The sequence below is a fragment of the Podarcis melisellensis genome (genome assembly GCF_964234715.1).
Source record: "Podarcis melisellensis genome assembly, chromosome: 9".
Taxonomy (NCBI): Eukaryota; Metazoa; Chordata; class Lepidosauria; order Squamata; family Lacertidae; genus Podarcis; species Podarcis melisellensis.
Window position 1 is genome coordinate 16,043,804 of NC_138541.1, and position 21,314 is coordinate 16,065,117.

Below are 21,314 nucleotides of genomic sequence, written 5' to 3' on the forward strand. Positions count from 1 at the left end.
CCATGATGAGGAAAAACCTTTGAAATGCTCAGCTGGCAAACGACTTCTCTTTACAATGTCATAGTACATTTTTGCTTACTCATTAGCACATGGTAGTCAGGAGTTTCTCAACAAGAGTTTCAGCATCAAAACCAACACTCAGTTCAAGCATGGCGGTGGGGTTATTTCTTACATCCGAATGCAGGAACAACCACATCTAAGAAGGACCCTCTTTGCACATTATGCTTTGTTCTGCTTGTGTTTTTAGGTAATGTGTGAATTAGACTGGACTTTCCTTCATTGGAGACTTTTAAACAGATGGCCATCTGACAGGGATTCTTTACCTGTGATTCCTGCATTCAGGGAGTTGGACTAGATTTCTCTTGGGGTCCCTTTCAACTCTACAATTCCACGATTCTATGTGATGTACATGTGCTTATATCATAAAGATGATGGCTTTTTTTTTCCAGGCAAGTGTTTCATCAATAAGGGAAAGGGAAGCCCCAATCCAACAGGGCTTATGTGGGAGAGCAGCAGCAGCAGCAGCAAGTGAGCCTTCCAGGTCCTGTTCCTCTGCCCATGTGAAGACTTTCTTGCCAGCCCAGTGGCCTCCCAGCCATCACTATGAAACCCCACCTTCTTCCACAGAAGCCACATTGTAATAATACCTCTGTGACTCACCTTCCACACATATGTCCCTATTACAGACATATCCTTAGAAACAGCCAAAATAATTTACAAACGGTACAAGCGCAACCGAACAGAGGTTTTTAAAAACATACAAAACAAATGCCTGAGGCACAGATCTTTTCATTCAGCTGGAAAACCTACTGACAGCATATAATTGCTGTGAGGTTACTGCTGTGGTTTTAGCATGGATTCTAAGGCCAAGTTTTGTGTGTTTGAGTTTTTAATCAGGCTCAGCATAAATGGATAAAATGGATTATAATGTATAACAGGCATTGACTGGCAGAGGTTCTCGGTGGACGGCAGATGCCCTTCCACTAAGCTACAGTGCCTTCTCCAAACAAACATTGCTGCTGTATTACTTGAGTGCAAAGCCATAACTCACACACCGAGATGTGTGGATATCAGGTGCCCACAACTTGTGTTTTGCATTGTGAGATTCACTTGGAGAGCTATAGCCTTTCAGTATTCACCAGGGATAACTAAGTGCCCTCCAGACTAACTAACATGACCCATGGCCAGGGCTGATGGGAGCTGAAGTCCGACAACATCTGGAGAACACAATGATGACTATCGCTGGCATGGGCACTATAAGGCAGTAGGTTCAGACTGATGTCCTGCAAGTTCCTTGCCATGCATTCCAGATGTCAACGCCACAAGTGTGTGTGCTTCTGCATCGAAGGCCATCTTAAGCAGACCCCTTTGGTAAGAAATAAGTAGGAAGACACCTAGGAAGCAGTTGGGTTTCAGAAATCTCCACGTTAATTATGTGTTCCTCTAGAAAACCAAGAAGGTTCCCGGGGACTCACTTGAGCAGAAGCGTTGAGTGGACATGAATATTTTGGAACTGAATTCCATGCTCTTAATAACACGTATTTGCTGGGCTGCTTATTCATAGTCATGCTGAAGCGCAAGGCATAATTTTAGCTACTTAAAAATGAATATTTACCCAGTTTGCCCTTAGCCCACTGCACTCCCAAGCACTCATTTTTGCCCCCGCGAAGGGAATGAAAATTCAAACAGAAACCTCTATGGCAAGGATTACAAATAGGATGGCTTTTTATGTAATTTGCTTTTTAATTTAAGTTGTTGTTTCCCTCCTTTCGTTTTTAATGAGATTTTCCTTCAAGTAAGGAATGAGCACCATCCATTCCTATGGCATTTGTCACGGTCTTCTGGTTTCTCAAGGAAGAACCTGTATCCTCCTTTCTCTGCTTCATAAAGCAACTGGAGCAAGGACGAGTCAGACCAACAGAACATGATCCATGCCAGGGATCTGGCCTGGGCTCCACAGATGGCCCTCTAAGCCCTCTCTGTGGCCCCTGGGACTCTCCCCAAGCCGCACACCCTTACTGACCCTGCTTGCTTCCTACCTGCTTCTTGCCCTCCCAGATTCAAAATCACTGAGCATATTAACAAGAGGGGTTGGTGGCTATGAAACTGGATTTTGGGCAGTGCACATTGGGCTATTCCGTTTTGCAGGGTTTAGGTTTTATTGTGTAAAAGCAACCGGTGTGGGAAGACTTGGGTTAAAGTGGACTTGCAGGAGTTGGAGCAATGTGAGAGCCAGTGTGGTGTAGTGGTTAAGAGCGGTAGTCTCATAATCTGGGGAACCGGGTTCGTGTCTCCGCTCCTCCACATGAAGCTGCTGGGTGACCTTGGGCTAGTCACACTTCTTTGAAGTCTCTCAGCCCCACTCACCTCACAGAGTGTTTGCTGTGGGGGAGGAAGGGAAGGAGAATGTTAGCCGCTTTGAGACTCCTTAAAGGGAGTGAAAGGCGAGATATCAAATCCAAACTCTTCTTCTTCTTCTTCTTCTTCTTCAATGGGAGGCACCATCTGGGGAACCCCCAAGGTGAGAAGGCTCAGAGCCAGGGGGCTGGCGCTGGGATGACAATGAGTGGCCAGAGGGAGAAGAGGGAGGAGGAGGTGTCGGAAGCTGAAGAGGCAACAGGGTTTAATGAGCAGGGAGATTGTGGCAGAGAGCAGTCTAGAACCAGAGGCAGTAGTGGAGGCTGGAGAGGATGGTGGCATGCTTGTGGGAGGCACAGGTGTCTCACCCATGCTGCGAGGAGCATGAAGCAGGAGGAGCAAAGACAGGTTCGCAGGCACAGTCTCCGATTGCTTGGGGAAAGCCCTGGAGAGGAGGAGACATAGCTGGCTATTGGGAGGCGGGAACCTTTAGTCTTGGCTACTGCCATAAGAGCAATTTCTACGGGAAGAGTTGCTGTGCTCTCTGGGCTTGGCATCCTGAGCTGTCTTGTTTCTTTGAATAAAGAGTTAACTTCACTGAAACTGTGCGAGTTATTGCTGACTGGCTCCTGGCATCTGCTCCTGACAGAATCCTCTGGATTTGGTTTCCACATTATATAAGATGCTGACATCTACCATTCACCCCAAATTTCTGCCTTCCAGGGACATGAAGGAATGCCCTTTCTTTCATGAATGTGCCTGAGCATTAAGACAAGCCCCCATGGCTCTGCTTTTAATCTCTTTGGCGTCAATGGGTGGATGTTGACAGGAAACGGGGCCTTTTCAGTTGTGGCTCTTCATCTCTGGAAGGCTCTCCCTAGAGACACCCCCTTCATTATTTTATTTTATTTTATTTTTTGGTCAGATAAAACCTACCGGTATATAAGCAGCCCAGGCCTTCTAATAACTTGATATCTTTTTAGTGGGTTTATATTGCTGTGTTATTGCTCTGTTGTCTCTTGTTATCTTTGTGGGATTTTTTTATTTTTAAAATTTGGTTTTAACGTTCCATTGCCCAACTTTGGAAGCTGCTCCAAAATCTTTTGCTGAAGAGCGGCTAAGAAGTATTTTAAATCAATGCCTACATAAATAAATAAAACCACCCCCTGCCTCCTCAACTGTTAATTTCAGCTGTGCTCCTGAGGTCTTTATTTTCACTAGGTTTGACACGAGGCTGTTCTGTAAAAGCGTTTGCTTGTGGTCTTGTACAGGACGCAATCAATAGACTTCAAAAATAATCCCTCAGTGGCCTATTACTGATGTATCATCCTGTATCATGTCCATTCATCTGAGACAGAGCCCTGCTAACGTTTGCTTTCCAAATCACCTTGCAGCTCCCAGTCAAGGACTCGCCAAGCTTACAGGGTCAAACATATGATAGTGACATCACTGGACTGGAAGTGCTGCCCCGGATACAGCGGAGCAACGTGCCAGCCCAAAGGTAAGGGAAGCGATGGAAATATTAACCCTTCCTGGCAAGCAATGTGACCTGGCTACAAAATGGCTGGAAGAGGGAGGGAATCTGCTTGCAGGAGGTGGAAATGGAAGCCCTTCCAGATCAGGTGTTGGGAAGCTCTGGCCCACTCCCATCATCCCATGCTTCTCAGGTACAGTGGAAGATGCTGTCACATTAGCAATGCTGTTGGTCTGTTTGGGTTCTGGATGTTTAAGGCAGCAGAATGTCTTGGATTGGCTCTGCGGGAGTCTTGGACAAACAAGGAAGAGTCTGGTCTTAATCCCAGCTGATCCTAATAAATCAGGCACAGCAAAGGAATGAATCTTCAGTATAGTATCACAGGCGCCAACTCCTAGGGGCTGAGGCACCTTTGCCCCATCCCAATTTATTTTCTGAGGGAGCTGGTGCTCGCTTCAGCAGCACATATACTATTTTCTGAGGGAGCTGATCCCCCTCAATGTTCAGAGGGTTTTCAGCTCCACCCCCTGGCTCCTCAGGACGGCACGCACAAGATGTCAGGACGTCATGTGATGTCAGCCACAGGACATTGCATTGGACCCCCTCAATCATCCAGAGAAGATGGTGCCTCTGGTTAGTACGGTGGTTAGTTTGGCCCTAGCAGAAGAAGCCTGTCTGGTTCAAAGAACCATTTCATAAAGTAATTACTCAGCAAATGCCTCTTGTTTAAAAATTAATCCACCTAGAGTAGCTTGACCCCCCTGACTTTTTAAGGCACGCTGTCTCTGAATGTATTTCAGCCAGAGGGCATACATTTAGACACTCAATCCCATTCCCATTGAAGTCAAAGCAAATTTATAGCCGGGGCTTCATTTGGATTAAGATTGAGGCAGATGGCAAAATGCCACACAGACTATTGCACCGACCTTGTGTGAAACATTGCCTGCTTGAGACAGGGAGTCCTGTATTTTACGATTGCGCCCGTGATCAAACATATGGCAAGTGTGTCGTGGTTTAACAGGCTTGCGACTGCTATTACTTGCTCGTGGCCTTATACAAGTTCCCCTTGAAAAATAAGATATGGCATCCACATACATATTTTAAATGGATGAATATTACAAGAAATGCCATTAGCTGCGGTAGGGAACTCAATCATCGGCGGTAGAGAAGAGGCTGTGATTAAAAATTTATGGGCAAAAATGTAGAGAAGTCACTGCCGTTCGCATCTAAGAGAAGGAAATCTTAATACTGGCGGCGGCGGCACGGGAATCCCCCGTGGAAACAAGAGTCTCTCTTATACATGGCTGAAAGAAGGTAGATGTTTTGGATTAACTCTAATGGGGACTGTTTGTTCGTCATGCTTTTACATCTGGGATCCCAGGCAACATGGATCTAAAATGTTTTCAAGGCTTCATAGAATCAAAGAATGGTAGAGTTGGAAGGGACCCCCAGGGATCATCCAGTCCAACCCTTTGCAATTCAGGAATCTCAGCTAAAGTAGCCATGAAAGATGGCCATCCAACCTCTGCTTCAAAACCTCCAAGGAAGGAGACTTGTTGCTCTTGTCATTATTGGACAATAGTTCCATGAGCATGAGTTTGATCTTGGGCCTCAGGTTTCCCTTTTGCCCCCCCCCAACCCAAAAGGAAAGCCTACTCTGAAGGGTTAGGAGATAATCCAGAAGAAAATAGGAGCATAGGCAACCACCTTACCATTGCTCCATCCATCTCAGCAGCTCTATGGGTTTTAGGAAGGCATATTTAGCAACCCTACCTATAATAAATAATAGTAAATATATATATATTTTTTAATATCCCACCCTTCCCAGTTCAAAAACTGGGCTCAGGGCGGCTAACAACAAATTTAAAACACTTAATTGATGCAACAAAAAACAGCATATAATACAGTATAAAACACAAATAACAATAAATTCAGAATTTAAAAATCAATTTAGGGGGGAAATCCAACATTAGATGATCATCAGGGCTAGCTGGCTAAATTAGTCCTATTTGGGCCAGCGTGGAGACCAGGGGAGAATTAGCTGTGGGATCCCAGAGCGGGTAATCTTCATAAAAAGGGGACGGGGAGGGAAGGAAGGGGAATAAAAGATAAGGCTAAGTTCAAGTTGAATGCCAGGCGGAATAGCTCTGTCTTACAGGCCTTGTGGAAGGAGGTTAAATCCTGAGGGCCCTGGTCTCACGGGGCAGAGCATTCCACCAGGTCGGAGCCATCACTGGCCCTGGTGGAGGATAATCTAACTTCCTTAGGGTCCGGGACCTAGAGATACTGGGGATTGAACCCAGGAGCTTCTGCATGCAGAGCGGGTGCTCTGTTACTGAGCAAAGGCCCTTCCCCATGGGAAGTTGCAGGGGCCAGTCCAAAGCGAAGGGGCAACCAGAGAAAATAACATTTCTTTGCTTCACTCCCATGTGCTCTGCAGGATGGAAGGCCTGCTTACCTTAACAGAAGGGATGTGCTTTATCCAAGCCACAGCAACCACTGTGATGTCCACAGTAGATAAGCAGTGCCTTGCTGGCAAATTTTATTGGGATTGATGAACTTGAGGTTATCCTTCAGAGGTTCTGATTGGCTAAGACAGGACAGGGATGCAGAACCAGTGGTCCTCCAGATGTTGTAGGACTACAACTCCTTCCAGCCCCAGCGAGTGTGAGGAATGGTCAAGGGGTGTGTGATGGGAGTTGTAGTCCAACAACATCGGGAGGACCACAAGTCTAAGGTCACAGTACTCCTGAATAGGCCCACTGAAATGAATGAGGGCTCCACAAGGGTATGGAAGAGCACACATTTCAATGTGGTTGCTTGGGACATCTTCCTAGTACATCTTCCTGAGGTTAATATGCCTCCCCTTCAACCATTTTTCTGGCCCACAATCCACCTATTAACAAACTGGAACACTAATGTGATATTCCCTGCATCTGAATGAACCCTCAACAGGCGCACACAGGTCAGCTAGTCAGAGTCTTCCTCATTATAGTAAGAGGTATTGAATTTCTATTTAAATTATATAGTTTCTAAAGCTGCATTTGTGCATATAAATCAGGGTATGGAAATTTTAGGAAAGCCCTCTTCTTTGATGAAGCATTCCTCCTTCTTTTTTGTCAAGGCACCGTGCCCCAGTTTTGAAATTTTCTTCTCACCCACCATGTTGGCATCTCTCTCTCTCTCTCTTACCCATGTGCAAATTCCAAATGGCAACGGGCCATCGGATTCTGAAAGCCAGCAAAGTTTATTTAAGCAAAATCTCAAGGCAGGCTTGTAAGTTTCTGCTCGAGTGAAACTTTCAAGTGGAACTAGAAAAGCTGCAGTAAGACAAGTGAAATTTCTTGGGAAGGTTCTGTCTTGGGATCTACAGAAAACATAAATGCATGTTACTAGCCCAAATGTGTTATGAATGTTTCCTGCCTCTTACAGTATTGGGAGTTGGAGTCTATTTTTTTTATATAATATTTTTATTGATTTTCCAACACATATTAAGCACTATACAGTACACTATACAAAGACAAACATACACATAAACACACACAGATATAATTTCACAACCTTCTTTTCATAAATATTACTTCTCCGACTTCCCGGTACCTCTCCTTTCTGCATCCCTATTTCCAAATTTCTTTCAGCAAATCCTCACTTAATTTATCATTTACAGCTGTAATCCTCTTTTTTTCTTAACCTCGACATTTTAGCACTCATTAATTTTATAATCATTCTTAAGATAAACTTTAAACTTCTTCCAATCTTCCTCCACCGTCTCTTTTCCTTGGTCACGGATTCTGCCAGTCATCTCAGCCAGTCCCATGTAGTCAATCACCTTCGTCTGGGAGTTGGAGTCTAACATCTGAGCTCCAATACGGAAGAATTTCTCCTTCGGCTTCCCAAAATTTCAGAGGTCTGCTCCATAGTAACTCAGAGTGGGGCTTTCTGTGTGACTATCCCACTTCTGTGAAAAAGAATTCCTCTACTTACTGAGTACAGTTGAATACATGTTTGTTTTGACAAGTTTTTTGAGCTCAGTGAAAAAGTCTCTGCCTTTGGGGTTCATGTTGTGTTGTTTTTAAACCAAATCTTCAGTTGTTTGCACATTTTAAAAAAAACTGTTTTTTTAGTTGTCTTTGCGGTATTTTTGCAAATTGCCTTGGGACCCATATAAAAGGCAACTAATTAACTAATTAAATATAAATGTTTCTGAAAACCCACGTGGGAGTCCTTTCAACAGAACCTGTTTTTGTCAGGTGCAAAGAATTTTCAGTCCTGCGACTAATTCTAAACAGAAGACGAAAAGCTCAACATTTATAGACTTTTCCCAGTAGATGGCTGTATAATGTTCACAATAACAGGAGGCCAACTGCGGTATAGAGCAGCAGACAAAGGAAAAGAATTAAGAGTTAAGCCCGTCTACAAAATTCATTGGGGATTTATTAAACCGGTGTAAGCAATCAATGAAACGACTCCTAAGAGGAATCACACTGCTTTTAGGTGTGCTCCCCATTCTCAGTCACTGTTGCAGAATGAGAGTTCCCAGAGTTCTCCAGGAAGAGGGATGGATGGTTCAACCACCCTGGGAACTGGAGCACCCTTAACAAAACACCACTTTCCAGCACACTTTGGGGGAAGCCATGACTGTTTAAAGTGGTATCCTAGTGCTTTAAATGTATCCGATAGAATAATCATAGAATTGTAGAGTTGGAAGGGAGCATGAGGGTCATCGGACTAGATGGCCCCCCGCAAGACAAGAATCTTTTGCCCTACATGGGGCTCAAACCCACGACCTGGAGATTAAGAGGCTCATGCTCTACCAGCTGCGCTATCCCAGGTAGTACAGCCTAATATATTTTAAGTGGAATATAGGAAAGTGCTGTAGAACATATATTCCTCTATCTAGCCCCATATCGTCTCCTCTGAACGGCAGCATCTCTCCGTGATTTCAGGCAGGGATATTTCCTGCTACCTAGTCATTTGAATTGGAAATGCTGGGGTTTAAAACGGTGACTACAGAACGCAAAGCAGGCACTCTTTCTGTGAGCTTTGGCACCTCCTTGAAGAGCGGACCTGAAAAACACGAAGCACAAGAGATACAAAGAGGAACTTATCAGATGCATGCTCACCCCAGAGTCACGACTGGCTGCAGCTATTAACTGTACACTCAGTGGCAAACCCATGCTTCCCTCTGGGTATTATGTGAAATAGTCCACCTTTAAAGGGTACGCATGGAGCTGAAAGGAAGAGAGGGGATTGTGAAATCTGCATCATATCTCAAAGCAACCACCTAGCTGATTTAATTAGGAGGGTGCTGCAAGGATTTACTGGGGGGCGGGGGAAGCACCTTCACATTGGCAGCCCGTATATTTGGGAACAAAAGAATGGTAAGCGGAAGAATAAAAGGACATCCATCAGGTGGCCCTTTATCACCGGAGAGTAACTGATTCCCCCCGTCACAGATTGTATCGTCACGCTGCCACCTGATAAATCCTATGTAATTAATTGGGATGAATGCAAGTATTTAACTCCTGTTGACAGCTACGGCCTTATGAAGATAACAGCGGCCACTGAGAATGTGAGCCGAGCTTCCAGCTTACATTGCAGCCTTGACTGCTGCTATGATAGGCTTTGAGGACAGCTAGATCTCACAAGCTCCTGTGGAGCACCTAATTGTTGCTTTCTGCAATGTATTTGTGTCATCTGGAAGGCTTGTTCATCCTGGGGCTCCTGCATTTTGGATAGCGTCATACTATCTGTCAGTCAGGAAGGACGTGAGCCTGGGAGATGCCCGAGAGTCAGCGAGGAGACACCTGCCAAAATCTTGTCTGAACAAGACCCTGAAAACACCTCTTCTGAGAAAGAGGCTTGGGGCCCTAATAAGAGCCCCACTTCAACAGAGACTTGGAGAAATCCACAGTGGTTCAAAGGCAGCCTAAAGAGCCTCATTGCCACAAGATTGCATCCTCCTGGCCCCTCATCCCACCTGGCTGCCTTAGTAATCAGGAGTCTCCTAAGGAGGAAGGGTCCACATGGGATGAAAAATCGAGGGGCATAGGTGTGATGGCCTGGGACTCGGGCTCAGACTCGGAGCCACAGGAGCCTCAGTCTGCACCAGATCCTTTGCCTCAGGCAGCAGCTGAACCTGGTCTGGCGTCTGATTCTTAAGAGCCCCAGTCTGCACAGGTTCCCCTGCAACAAGCACCAGCTGAGCCAAGTCAGGGGCCTGAGCCTGCCCTGGCTCCAGATGTGGGGATTACCTCGTTGCCTTCAGCTGGGCCATCACTTACAGCTGCTCCACTACCGGTTTGGTCGGGAGAGGCTGAGGCGGCCCCTGGGTCTAGTAACCCACTGACGTCTCCTGAGCTGCAGAGACTGAGGTCTGAGAGAAGGAGAGACCTCCAGGAGAAGTGCTTGCCTTTAGGCGAGACAGGGAGGTGAGTCACCAGAGGATCAGGACCGGCCGTTACCCTAACAGAGATAAAAGGCTGCTGGACCCTGCCCCAGGTTGCTGTTTGCCAGAACCTGCCTGTGATCCTGTGCCTGACCTTGCCTAGTTTCCTGCCTCATGTCCTGCCTTGGCCCTGTCGGACTGACTCCTTGCAGAACCCTTGGATTCAGGACCGGACTTGGATTCAGGACTCGGGTTACCCCTTGGCCCAGCACAATAGGAACACCGGTAACTTCCTTATCCTGAGCCAAACCACTGGGCCATCTTGCCCAGTATTATCTACAATGACTGGCAGCAGCTCTCCAGAATTTCAGACAGGATTCTCTGCCATCCACCCTACCTGGGGATTCAACCTGGGACATCAGAACTCATGGACAGCCAATGAGGCTGAATGTTGGAAAATTCAGGACAGATACAAGAATGTACTTCTTCATGCAGTGCATAATTAAACCATGACACTCACTACGACAGGAGGCAATGATGCCCACCAACTTGGATGGTTTTAAAAGAGGATTAGACAAAGTTGTGCAGGCCAAGGCTATTAACATCTACTAGCCGTGATGGCTATGCTCTGTCTCCACAGTTGGAGTTGCTGGAAACCAGAGGAGAGAAAAATGCTCTTGTGCTCGGCTCCTGTCTAAGGGTTCCCCACAAGATTGGCCATTGTGAGAACAGGATGTTTGACCCGATAGGCCCCTTCGGCCTCATCCAGCCAGTTCTTCTTATGTTCTTAAGCACTGCCAGTTAGAGTGGCTAACAGCAGGCAAGATGGACCAGCTGTAAAAGGCATTGCCACATATATTCAAAGTACTAGAGGAGGAAGCGACAGAGACAGAAAAAGTGCAAATGTGGGGTGCCTTCCGGCAACTTAAAGCTAGGTCCACATCTTCGAAATGTGGAAATGCACAAATGCTGGTTGAATCAGAGCTTTAAAAATATCCTCTTTGGAACTGCTTGATCCTTCAGGTGACAGAGATACTAGATTTTTGAACTGGGTCCCGATATTAAACTGCCTTTGCTATAACAAACAGCAGTAGGAGTTAGAAATCAAGTCAACCGAGCGACAAACCTCAGCTCCCTAGTCTCTTTCTTCCTGGCAACCCTGTGACCCCCGAGGCATTTATCTGCAAACAGCAGCGAGCCCAGTGGATCTGTTGAAACTAAGATAAGAGGGCAGGGATGGAGAGTCAAACTATTTTCCTTAATCCTTTTGTACCTAGAGAAAGGCCCCCCCTCTTTATTTAAATTCAGTTTAAGGTCATAGCTGAGACCCATGGTGACTTTTCTCTTTCTTCTTCCTCCCGAGCCCCCAGCAAACTGTTTCACTAGGCTCTAATATTTAGCAATCTTCTGTGTAAATATGTTGCTGTATGCTTTGCAACCTACCAAGCGAAGCACTGTTCACTCACCATGAATGGTGGTTCTCCAGGGGCTCAAACCTTCTGCCTTTGCCACTGCTTGGGACTGTAAGAAGAGAAGGCTTCTCAGGCACCTAGCAAATGGCAATTTATATCGGGGGTTGTGTGTTTGCCTTGGACTTGGGGTACCAGAAGTTGGGCAGGATGCTGTACACTGTAACTTTTTTGAGAGAGAAGAGGCATGGTGACACAGAAAGACGTTCAGTGGTAGAGCATTTGCCTTGCATGCATAAATTCACAGGTTCATTTCCTGGCCTCTCCAGGCAGGGCTGAAAAAGACTCATTTTTTGAAAGCCCGGAGAGTCTCTGCCATTCAGTGTAGGCAATGCAGAGTAGAACTGAAAAGGCAGATGGTGATGATGATGATGATAATTTACAGTATTTATACCCCACCCATCTGGGCACCTCCCAACAGAATTAAAAGCACAATAAACCATCAAACATTAAAAACTTCCCTAAACAGGACTGCCTTCAGATGTCTTCTAAAAGCCTGATAGTTGTTTATTTCCTGACCTCTAATATGAGGATGTTCCACAGAGCATGCGCCACAACCGAGAAGGCCCTCTGCCTGGTTCCCTGTAACTTGGCTTCTTGCAGTGAGGGAACTGCCAGAAGGCTCTCGGAGCTGGACCTCAGTGTCCGGGCAGAACAATGGGGGTGGAGACGCTCCTTCAGGTATACTGGGCCAAGGCTGTTTAGGGCTTTAAAGGTCAGCACCAACACTTTGACCTGTGCTCGGAAACATACTGGGAGCCAATGTAGGCCTTTCAGGACTGGTGTAATGTTCCTACCTGCTGCTTCCAGCAAGAGAACTGCTGCTCTGATCATTCAAAGGAGATCTGCCAATTCCACTTTCTCTCAGCTTCTCAGCTTTCCGAGCTTAAGTTTCTTTTGGTTCATTTTCACACCCATTTGCATTTTTTAAAAAAACAAAAAGCAAAAAAGATGTCTGAATGAAAATCTGTACACATTTAGTGTGCATTTCCAGATTAGACGTGCTTATTTCATAGGATAGCTGCATTGCATCCTGGTTCAGAACGTACAAATTAGATAGGTCCACATTAGTATCTGCCCTGGATGACTTTCCCTCCACCCCCTAGGCTAGTGCACAATATAATTTTTCTCACAGTGACAGCTTTTTCTCCCCTGACCCACCCATGGGGGCTGCTTTCTGCCTGTGACAAATGAGTGATCTGACTCTTCTACCATGAGCAGAACATAGCATTTTAAATGACAGCACAAGCTAGTGAGATGGCCAAGGTTCAAAACTATGTGGCTCATGATACTGATTTTGCCGGGATGTAATGCTCATTTTTAGGATGAGGCGAGACCCCTTCACTTGAAATCCTTCCTCTTTTCCTAATTTCAGCTGGGATCTATGGCTCCGCATTTATCCTTCTCGGTGCTCAGAGCCAGCAGCCGCTGCTGGTGCCTTCTCAAAAGCCAGCTACATACTCTCAACTGAAATGTGTGTGACTTTGATTGATGAAATTACAAATGGGGATATATTTACAGAAGGATATCTTGCCCCCAGGACAACAAATGTGCTCAGAAATGTCCCGCGTGTGTGGCTGAGGTGGCTCACAGCTCGCTGGTAGAGTGTTTTCTTTACAAGCAAAGGGTCTGAAGGTCAATCTCTAGTATGTCTTTATATGGCTGGTAAACATCTCTGTCCGAAGCCACAGAGAACTGCTGCCAGTCAGCTTAGAACGAGCTAGTTAATGAGATAGAAACTGCCCATCACTGGCATATGGCCCTTGAAAGGTTGTCCCAAAAGGAATGCGGCCCTCAGGCTGCGAAATATTCCCTACCCCTGCTCCAGGGCATTGCGGGAAATATATGGTGTTTCCAAGCTGCCTGCCCAGTGCTCATTGGAGCATTGCTATTGCCTATTACCAGATAAGTCCTTCAGGGTCTGTGGGCACCTACCAAAGCGCATTATTTCAACAGATCCCTCAGACTGAGTCTGGCCTCACCCTCCTCTTAGTATCCCGAAACAGCTATAACAGTTGAGTTCTGATTTGCTGGATACAACATGCACCTTGACTTCTCAACTGGCAATACAGAAATCCCAAGTATTGCAGCTTGGTGTCATCCTTACCATTGTAGTGAGATGTGCTGTGTAAACAGTGCAATAGTATATGCACAAATAAATGATAACCCATTTCCATAAAACAGAAAACGCATTGCCAACACTGTGGCAATTTACTGTAGAATCCCTGCTGCTCACACTCACTGGAAAGGGCCTCTCTGAAGAGATCAGTTCAGAGTATTCTCAAGTATCTGGAGTGCAATTTTGTTCCTTCGTTATTAAAAATGATATGGTTCTCTTGCATGCCCCTTGGGTAACTGCTGAATACAGATTTAATTATTCTTCATTCTTATCTAGAGCACAGAGAGTGATATTATTAGTGATGATGGGCAAACTCCCCCTGTCTCAATTCAGAATGAGCTTGAGTAAAATGCTATATATATTTTCAAGATTGCTGGATAAATTATAGGAAATGCATCACTTTAGCTTGATTCTGTTCCGAGCTGGGCTCCATCGCACACTTGACAATGTCACCGGAAGCTTTACTAGTCCCACGATGAGAGATTATAATGTATCTCCCTAAAGAAGGGATGACAGGCACTGGGACCAGGTGACCTGTGTGTGCCCATTTGGTCTGCTGTCCAGGTACTGACTATTGATAGACATCTTCAAGGTCCCTGATGCTCTCCTTTGTTAGGGCTCTTCAAGTTTAAACTGGACGTGGACTGGACTGCCAATCAAGTCAATAGCAACTTGACTTAATCAAACTAAAATTGACATTATTTGTCCTGCATTAGCAACTGGGTGGATAGTGCCATGTTGTAGCTTAGTCACTGGGTGACACTGGACTTAGATGCATCTGAGCAGAGTCAGAATTCTGTTCTTGCTTAAGAAGAGAGATAATAGAGTTCTCATCTATCTTCCAGAGGTGTGTCCTCAGCCTTCAATGACAATGAGAACCAGAGTTTTCAAATCACAGGGATTTTCAGGTTCCCAAATTCTCTCTCCCTCTCTCTATATATGCATAGAAAGTATGTTATATTCAGGAATGCTGAATTAACTATACACTGTCCTCTTAAATATAGACTCCCCTTTTCATGTCTTCTCTTAGAATAGGGGAAACCTTGCTGTGGGCCTGTGCTTGGGACATCAGCCAGGGAGCGGCACATAACCTGGTTAAATAAACCACTCAGTTTTCCATATCTGTGTGTGGAACCTGAATCCCATAGTGAACGTTTCACAGACAACAGAAAGGTCGGCTAGATTAGTCCGAGCCTCAGTGAGATTCTGTCTCTCTGTCCCCCCAAATTCCAGCAAATATCCACCCCCACCCCACCCCCAAGTGTGCTGCAGATTTACATCTAGTAGCTCAGAAATCCGTTGAGCATTGTGAGAGGGCATAGTTGAATTCCAGATCTAAACCTCACACACTTCCATGGCATTCCTAATACGGGCCCATTACCTGGATTACTCTTCCCCATGATCACTGGAGCTGAGCAATGGGCACGATGTAATTACTATGTGGGGCTTGCTCTATGCCCTTCTTTAAGCCTCCACTTCAACATTAATCTCGCCGCTCTCCAAGTGTTCCTAATGATAAGGGAGGGCGAACCTTGCATTAGCACGAGCTCCTGCAAATCACAATCAATTGCAACCTGAAGGAGACACTTATAATCCTCTCTGGTAAGAATTAAAGCCATTCACTATCCCCCGCCAATATGGTGGCATAGCATGTGGTCCAGATGGGCAAAGCAGCTAACTCGGGAATCAGCACAAACGATTAGGATTTAGCTGACTAAGAGCTGGGGGGCACCGGAGTGCACCGGCGATGATATTGCCGCGTACTGGGTGAATTAGTCACGCCGAATGTTTCGCTCACCCTTATTCTTCTCCCCCATTTTAGCCCAACAGGATCAATTGCTTCTACACAGCAACCAAGCGGAGAGCAACGCAGCTGTCGGCGGGGGGACGCCAGGGAGCCCAGAGCAGCAGCAGCAGGATCCCAGCGACCCAGGTCAGCGGTTGTAATTACTGCAGTCCCTAACACAATCATTGTCAACACTATTTATTAAAACCAGAACAAAAGAAATCCCCCCGGCCACTGAAAGCGATGTGATGAAGCATTGGAGTCTCTTGCAATCTTGTTTTCCTTTGTGGGGTCTGCTCAGAAAGGTGAGGGGGCAAAACAGAATATTGATAGAGAATGGGCTTACACGGGCACCGCCGCACTTGGTGGGAAATTCATTTTCCGGGACAACATTATTGGATACAACAGCCCGATAAGGAACAACAAAAGCAATATAAAGTCAGGGGCTCCGGTGACATATGTTAAATGATTGCTAATGGCCAATCTTTTCTGCTGCTGGTGCCAGGGCCACGGGCAAGGGCTCATATAATCAGGCCTACACTGCAGCCAGCGAACAGGGTACGCCAAGTGTGTTTCCCCTTGAGGTCTCTGTCTGTTCTCTCCAGGTGTATGAAGGTTGCGGGCAGGGCTACAGATGCAAATCCATGAGCAGAGCAATGAATGGGCATTCATAACAGAAAGGAGCAAGGCCCTCGGCTTGCCTTGTCCTCTCCTTCTGGGTTCTGGTGCAGATTGGGGGAGAATGCAATGGGTAGTGGTGACAGTGGCAAGGTGAGGGCATCTGGACCAAGGGTCCTGCAAAACTGGGAGTGGGCACTGGCTGCTGGTTACCGTTACCATTATTTATTAAATCCGTAAATCACAGGGCAGTTCATAACATAAAAATACAAGACAAAAAAAACATGAAATACATAATAAAAACAAGAACAAAACAAACCAATAACCCCTCCATGCCCCTACCCAGAAACACATTTGAAAGGGTATGGGATGTGAATCGGCTGAACACCAGGTTGAAGAGGAACATTTTTACTTGGTGCCTAAATGAAGGCACCAGCTGAACCTCCCTGGGGAGCTCATTCTACAAATGGGGAGCCACGGCAGAAAGGCCCGTTCTCGCGTTGCCACCCTCTCTTGCGGAGGAGTCACACGAAAGGCCTCAGATGGTGATGATAGAGTCTGGAATGGTGCACATGGTAGAGGCACTCCTTGTGGTACTGTGGTTCTTAGCCATTTAAGGCTTTATAGGTCAAAGCCAGCACTTTGAATTGGGCCCAGAAACTAATCAGCAGCCAGTGCAGTTGGGCCAGGATTGATACAACCTGCTCCATCTGTCTTGCCCTGGTGAAAAACTTTGCAGCTGAAACCAGGTGAAGTTTCCAAACCATCTTCAGAGGCAGGCCTATGCAGAACATGTTGCAGTAATCTAACCTAGAGAACATAGACAACAGAAGTTAGGCTTTCCCTGTCCAGCTAGGGGAGCACTTGGACCACGAGCTGAAGCTGATGGAAGGCACTCCATGCCACTGAGGCTATCTGAGTCTCAACAACAGCAAAGGACCCAAAAGGACCCCCAAGCTGATTCCATTGGTCCAGAGATAACAAGCTATGCTTTTTTGTGGTGCAATCTACTGTTCGCAGAAAGACAGCTAGATCAATTTTGGGGGGTAAAATGCAGGAGTATAATGCATTTATTTAAACCAGAGTTGAGATAACTCATGCCCAGGGGCCAAATATGGCCCTCAGAATTCTTCCTAGGCCATGTCCCTTTCCCAAACCCCTGGCTATGCTCCTCAATAGCCTCACTGTGCCCTCTCCTCAAGTGCTTTTGCACAGTGGATATGTCCTTGACCTGTGATAATGCATTTTGCTTGCCTAGATGGAGAATAGGGAGCTGTATGTAGGCTTGGTGTATGCAAAAGTCTCTGGTTTTTACTGTACAGAGGAAAGAGTCTTAGCTGCTGCTTCACCCATTTTTTCCTCAGGTCCCAACCACCATGGGCTTGTGGCCCCCAGAAGATTACCCATGAGGGAATGCAGGCAAAAGGGGGGGGGAGGCTCCCTATCCCTAATTTAAAAAGTAAAACTGAATCCTCCATAGAAAACTAACTAGGTGGAAGAAAGCTCCACTTAGGCTCATTAAATTTCTCTTAACTATTCCATATACTCTCCTGGAATTATAACTACTCTATAATGAATATGGATTATTCAGCAATTATTTGCTGCTGTGCTTGTATGAATGTCACTCATAGCTGAAGATACATGACAAAAATCAGAATGGCCCATTCTTATTAATGACTGCAGAAACTTTTCGTTTCTGGCAATCGCTCGTGGAATTTGTTTCTGTGCTTGCTTTTTTTTTGCGATTTAATTTAGTGACTTTCTTCCCTCTCCTTTTATTCCATTCTCCCTCCCACTAACCCTGACCTAGCAGTTGCGCAAAAAATGAATGAGCAGATTAGCAGCCAGGAGATGAGACTGACTTTGCTACAGAAGAAGGTTGACAACATTTCTGCCGTCGTGAGTGATGTGAGCGAGACACTCTCCTCTCTGGAAGGCAAAATCAATGAAGATAAGGGCAGAGACTTCCAGGCTTTTCTAAAAGGTAAAAGAAAGAAATTAATGCAATCACTCACCCAGTTAAAAGTGCCAGGGAAAGAGAAAGAGGAGGAAAAAGAGAGAAAGAAACTATTAGAAATGGACTTAGGCTGTCCTGTTCCATTATTCCACATTCTGCCAGGGAAGTACGTTTTCCTTTGTTCTGTTACTTAAAAAGAAAGAAGAAAAGGGTGATTGGGCGTACTCCACAACCCAAAGTGTTGAAGTTGGAATGATAAAGCCATTAGCGCTCCTGTCGTGGATGCTCATCCCATGCCTGGTCGAACAGGTTGCAGAGAGTTTTTGTACTTGTGTGAGCAAGTGCCCCCTCTCATCTTAAAACAGTAAGTAAAGGGACATGACTAGGCGTATTTGGGTCAAATCAGGCTACAACTTTATTGACTACAGATGTAAAGAGGTTTGGTATAGGCGTTGGGTAAAGCCACCACTTCCTGCACACTCACTGGGGTCAACCGGAAGTGAGGGTGTCCTATGATCTACATCAAATACCATCTCCCTCACTGGATTGTCACCTGGGGAGTGCCCTAGCCCTCATCTGGGCATCTGGACAGAAGCCGCTCCCTTGGACCCCCTTAATGGGACACCCCCTTTCTTTCAGAGTTGTGATGGTTGCTATGAAGAAGGTGAAAACCACCAGGTTGGTGCCAATTTGCCGAGTGGGAAAATTCCTACCCGGCCGACAAAATCCATAGCAAGGTCTTCATCACCAAACACAGCAGCAGAACAGAGAGGGATGGTGGGGGATACGACGACGAAGTGGCTGTTGAGGTAGGAGGTGGGGCCCTTTTTATTCACAGGGGGCGGACCCAAGAGAAGCCTGTGGGCCCAGTTGGGTCCGCCCCCTGGGAATGCCCCACTTTCTTGCCCACCCAATTTCATGAGTGGGAAGAATCCACAGTCCGGACGGCAAGCTCAGCTTAGAAGAACGTCCTGCCATGCATGTGATTGCAAGCGGGCACCTAGCATCTGCAAAAGCCTCAAGTAACGTGCTGGATTTTCATTCTATCTTCATTCAGCAGTTCACTTTGTTTGTCGTCGATTGAAATTTGTCCCTGGGTCTTTGTTGTGCTGCATATTGTGTTTGAATGTCTATTGCCTCTGAGTAGTAATGCAGAAATAGCATACCTTTGAGCCTCTAAAAGCCCCTTGGAGACATCTCCATGCATTGCAGGTCCATTCCTTACTTGCCTCGGCAGTTTCTGAGCTCTGGATACTGCTCTCAAATAGCCCTGCTTTTCCCAGTCATATTTAGACCACCTCTCCCATCCATCCTGTTCCCCCCCCCCGCCCCCGGTGTTGGTGCATTTTATTGCTATGTGGCATTCTTGACCCTTGGGTATACGTCCAATATGGCTTCGAACATTTTCCATTTCCTGTCAGCTTCCTTCCCATCCATTTTTTTTGTGTTCCCTGCGGGTTAATCTGTTACTTGCACGTGTACCTCTGGAAAAACCACTGTCAGATCTTATCCCACTTGCTTGCTGCATTTGGATTCACTTAAATTGCCAATTGCACAGTAAGGTTCTGTGCTCACACACAAAAGAAAATTACTATGATCATATGAAACCCAATCCATTTGACCCTTTGAAGACAGCAAGACATGACCTACTTGAACAACTTCCCAAATTCACAATCCCTCTGTGAACCGCTGCTATGCTAGAAAGAGCCTCTCTCTCTCTCTGTCAATTGTTGGAACCCCATCAAAGAAACACAGAACCGTAGAGTCAGAAAGGACCACAAGGGTCATCTAGTCCAACCCCCTGCAATGCAGGAATCTTTTGCCCAACGTGGGGCTCAAACCCATGAACCTGAGATTAAGAGTCTTATGCTCTACTGACTGAGCTACATCCTTATCTTCCTTCCCCCAGGATTGCAGGAGGTTATACTAGGAACCTCAGGGTTCCTTCCAACTCCATGATTCTATGACATATTTCCAGCCTTTCCATGGAAGGCTTAGCACAGTTTATGTGCCTCTCTCATCCAAACACAGATCACTTCCACACCCACTTGTTTCAGCAGTGCCCCAGCATTCTGTGTTCCTAAATCAGTCACTGATACCAAACTTCCTTACAGATTTGTATCACTGGCCCCACAGAGTCAGCATTTTGCTTTAGATGCTTTTAAAATGAAATTTCCTTCCCATGTTACATCAGCCTCGTCCCAGGCTAACCTCGGATCCACTCCCTGTCTGCTGGCTTTCTCTTTGATTTATGTGAGTTATTTACAAATTGCATTATCCTTCTGACCACTTTGTTTTATGAAAGTGCTACTATTAGCTTCTTTTATTAGCTTTTCATTATAAGCCTGGGGACTTGACGGGACTCGATCCTTCTAGTAGTGCACACTGTGCGTGTGTGTGTGTTTGTGTGTGTGTGTGCGCGCATGGAGACTGTGCTAGTGAAGTAGCATTGCGATTTTTCCTTTGAAAAGGTTTCCTTTTTCTGTAGCATGTTTGGGTACTGCTCTCTGCATTGTTCTGCCAGTCTTGCAGTGCAACTCTTGATTGATTCCCAACTTCAGCATCTCTTTCTCTCCAGCTCCTTATCCCCCAAAGGAAGATTTATTTCCACCTCTCTATATTCTTCTTTCTCCATCTTTATGCCCGCCCCTACAGTCCAGTGGTTACTTTCAATTTTCATGCAGTCCTAGCATGATTGCAAAATAGAATCCTGCAATCCTGCAACAACAGAGATGGGTAAATTATGGCCCTTCAGATATTGCTGGATTCCTATCCCCATCATTCCTTGACCATTGGCCATCCTGGCAGGGGCTGATGGGAGTTGGAGTCCAAAAGAATAGTGGGTATTCCATTGTGGGAATGCCCACTTCTCTAGGCATATGTCCCAAGGTTTAGATATGTGCTTCACTCTTTCCTTGTTGAAACTATTCACACTTCCCCATCCTTCATTTTGGCCAGAGTGTGCCTCTAGAATGTAGCCTATTTTATTTTGTCTTTTTTTCTTCTTCATTCCTGCTCATCTATGAGTTCTAAATTCATTCTTTCATTCATTCATTTATTGAATATGATTGATAGAGTGCTCAATCTAAAAATGAATGAATGAACCTCTAAGTGGTTTACATAAAATTGCATAAAATGGTCATAT

General features: G+C 45.8%; 1 protein-coding gene across 2 annotated transcripts in view; it reads left to right on the plus strand.

Annotated features, from left to right (window-relative positions):
• MMRN1 (multimerin 1) overlaps positions 1-21,314 on the plus strand; it is a 66,994-nt gene that overhangs the window by 18,765 nt on the left and 26,915 nt on the right. The window contains exons 3-5 of one of the 2 annotated variants that reach the window (XM_081924775.1): positions 3,753-3,859; positions 15,631-15,741; positions 18,023-18,196. In XM_081924775.1, coding sequence (XP_081780901.1) covers positions 3,753-3,859; positions 15,631-15,741; positions 18,023-18,196 — 392 coding nt within the window. The remainder of the gene's footprint in view (positions 1-3,752; positions 3,860-15,630; positions 15,742-18,022; positions 18,197-21,314) is intronic. The other variant, XM_081924776.1, reaches the window with a different exon arrangement.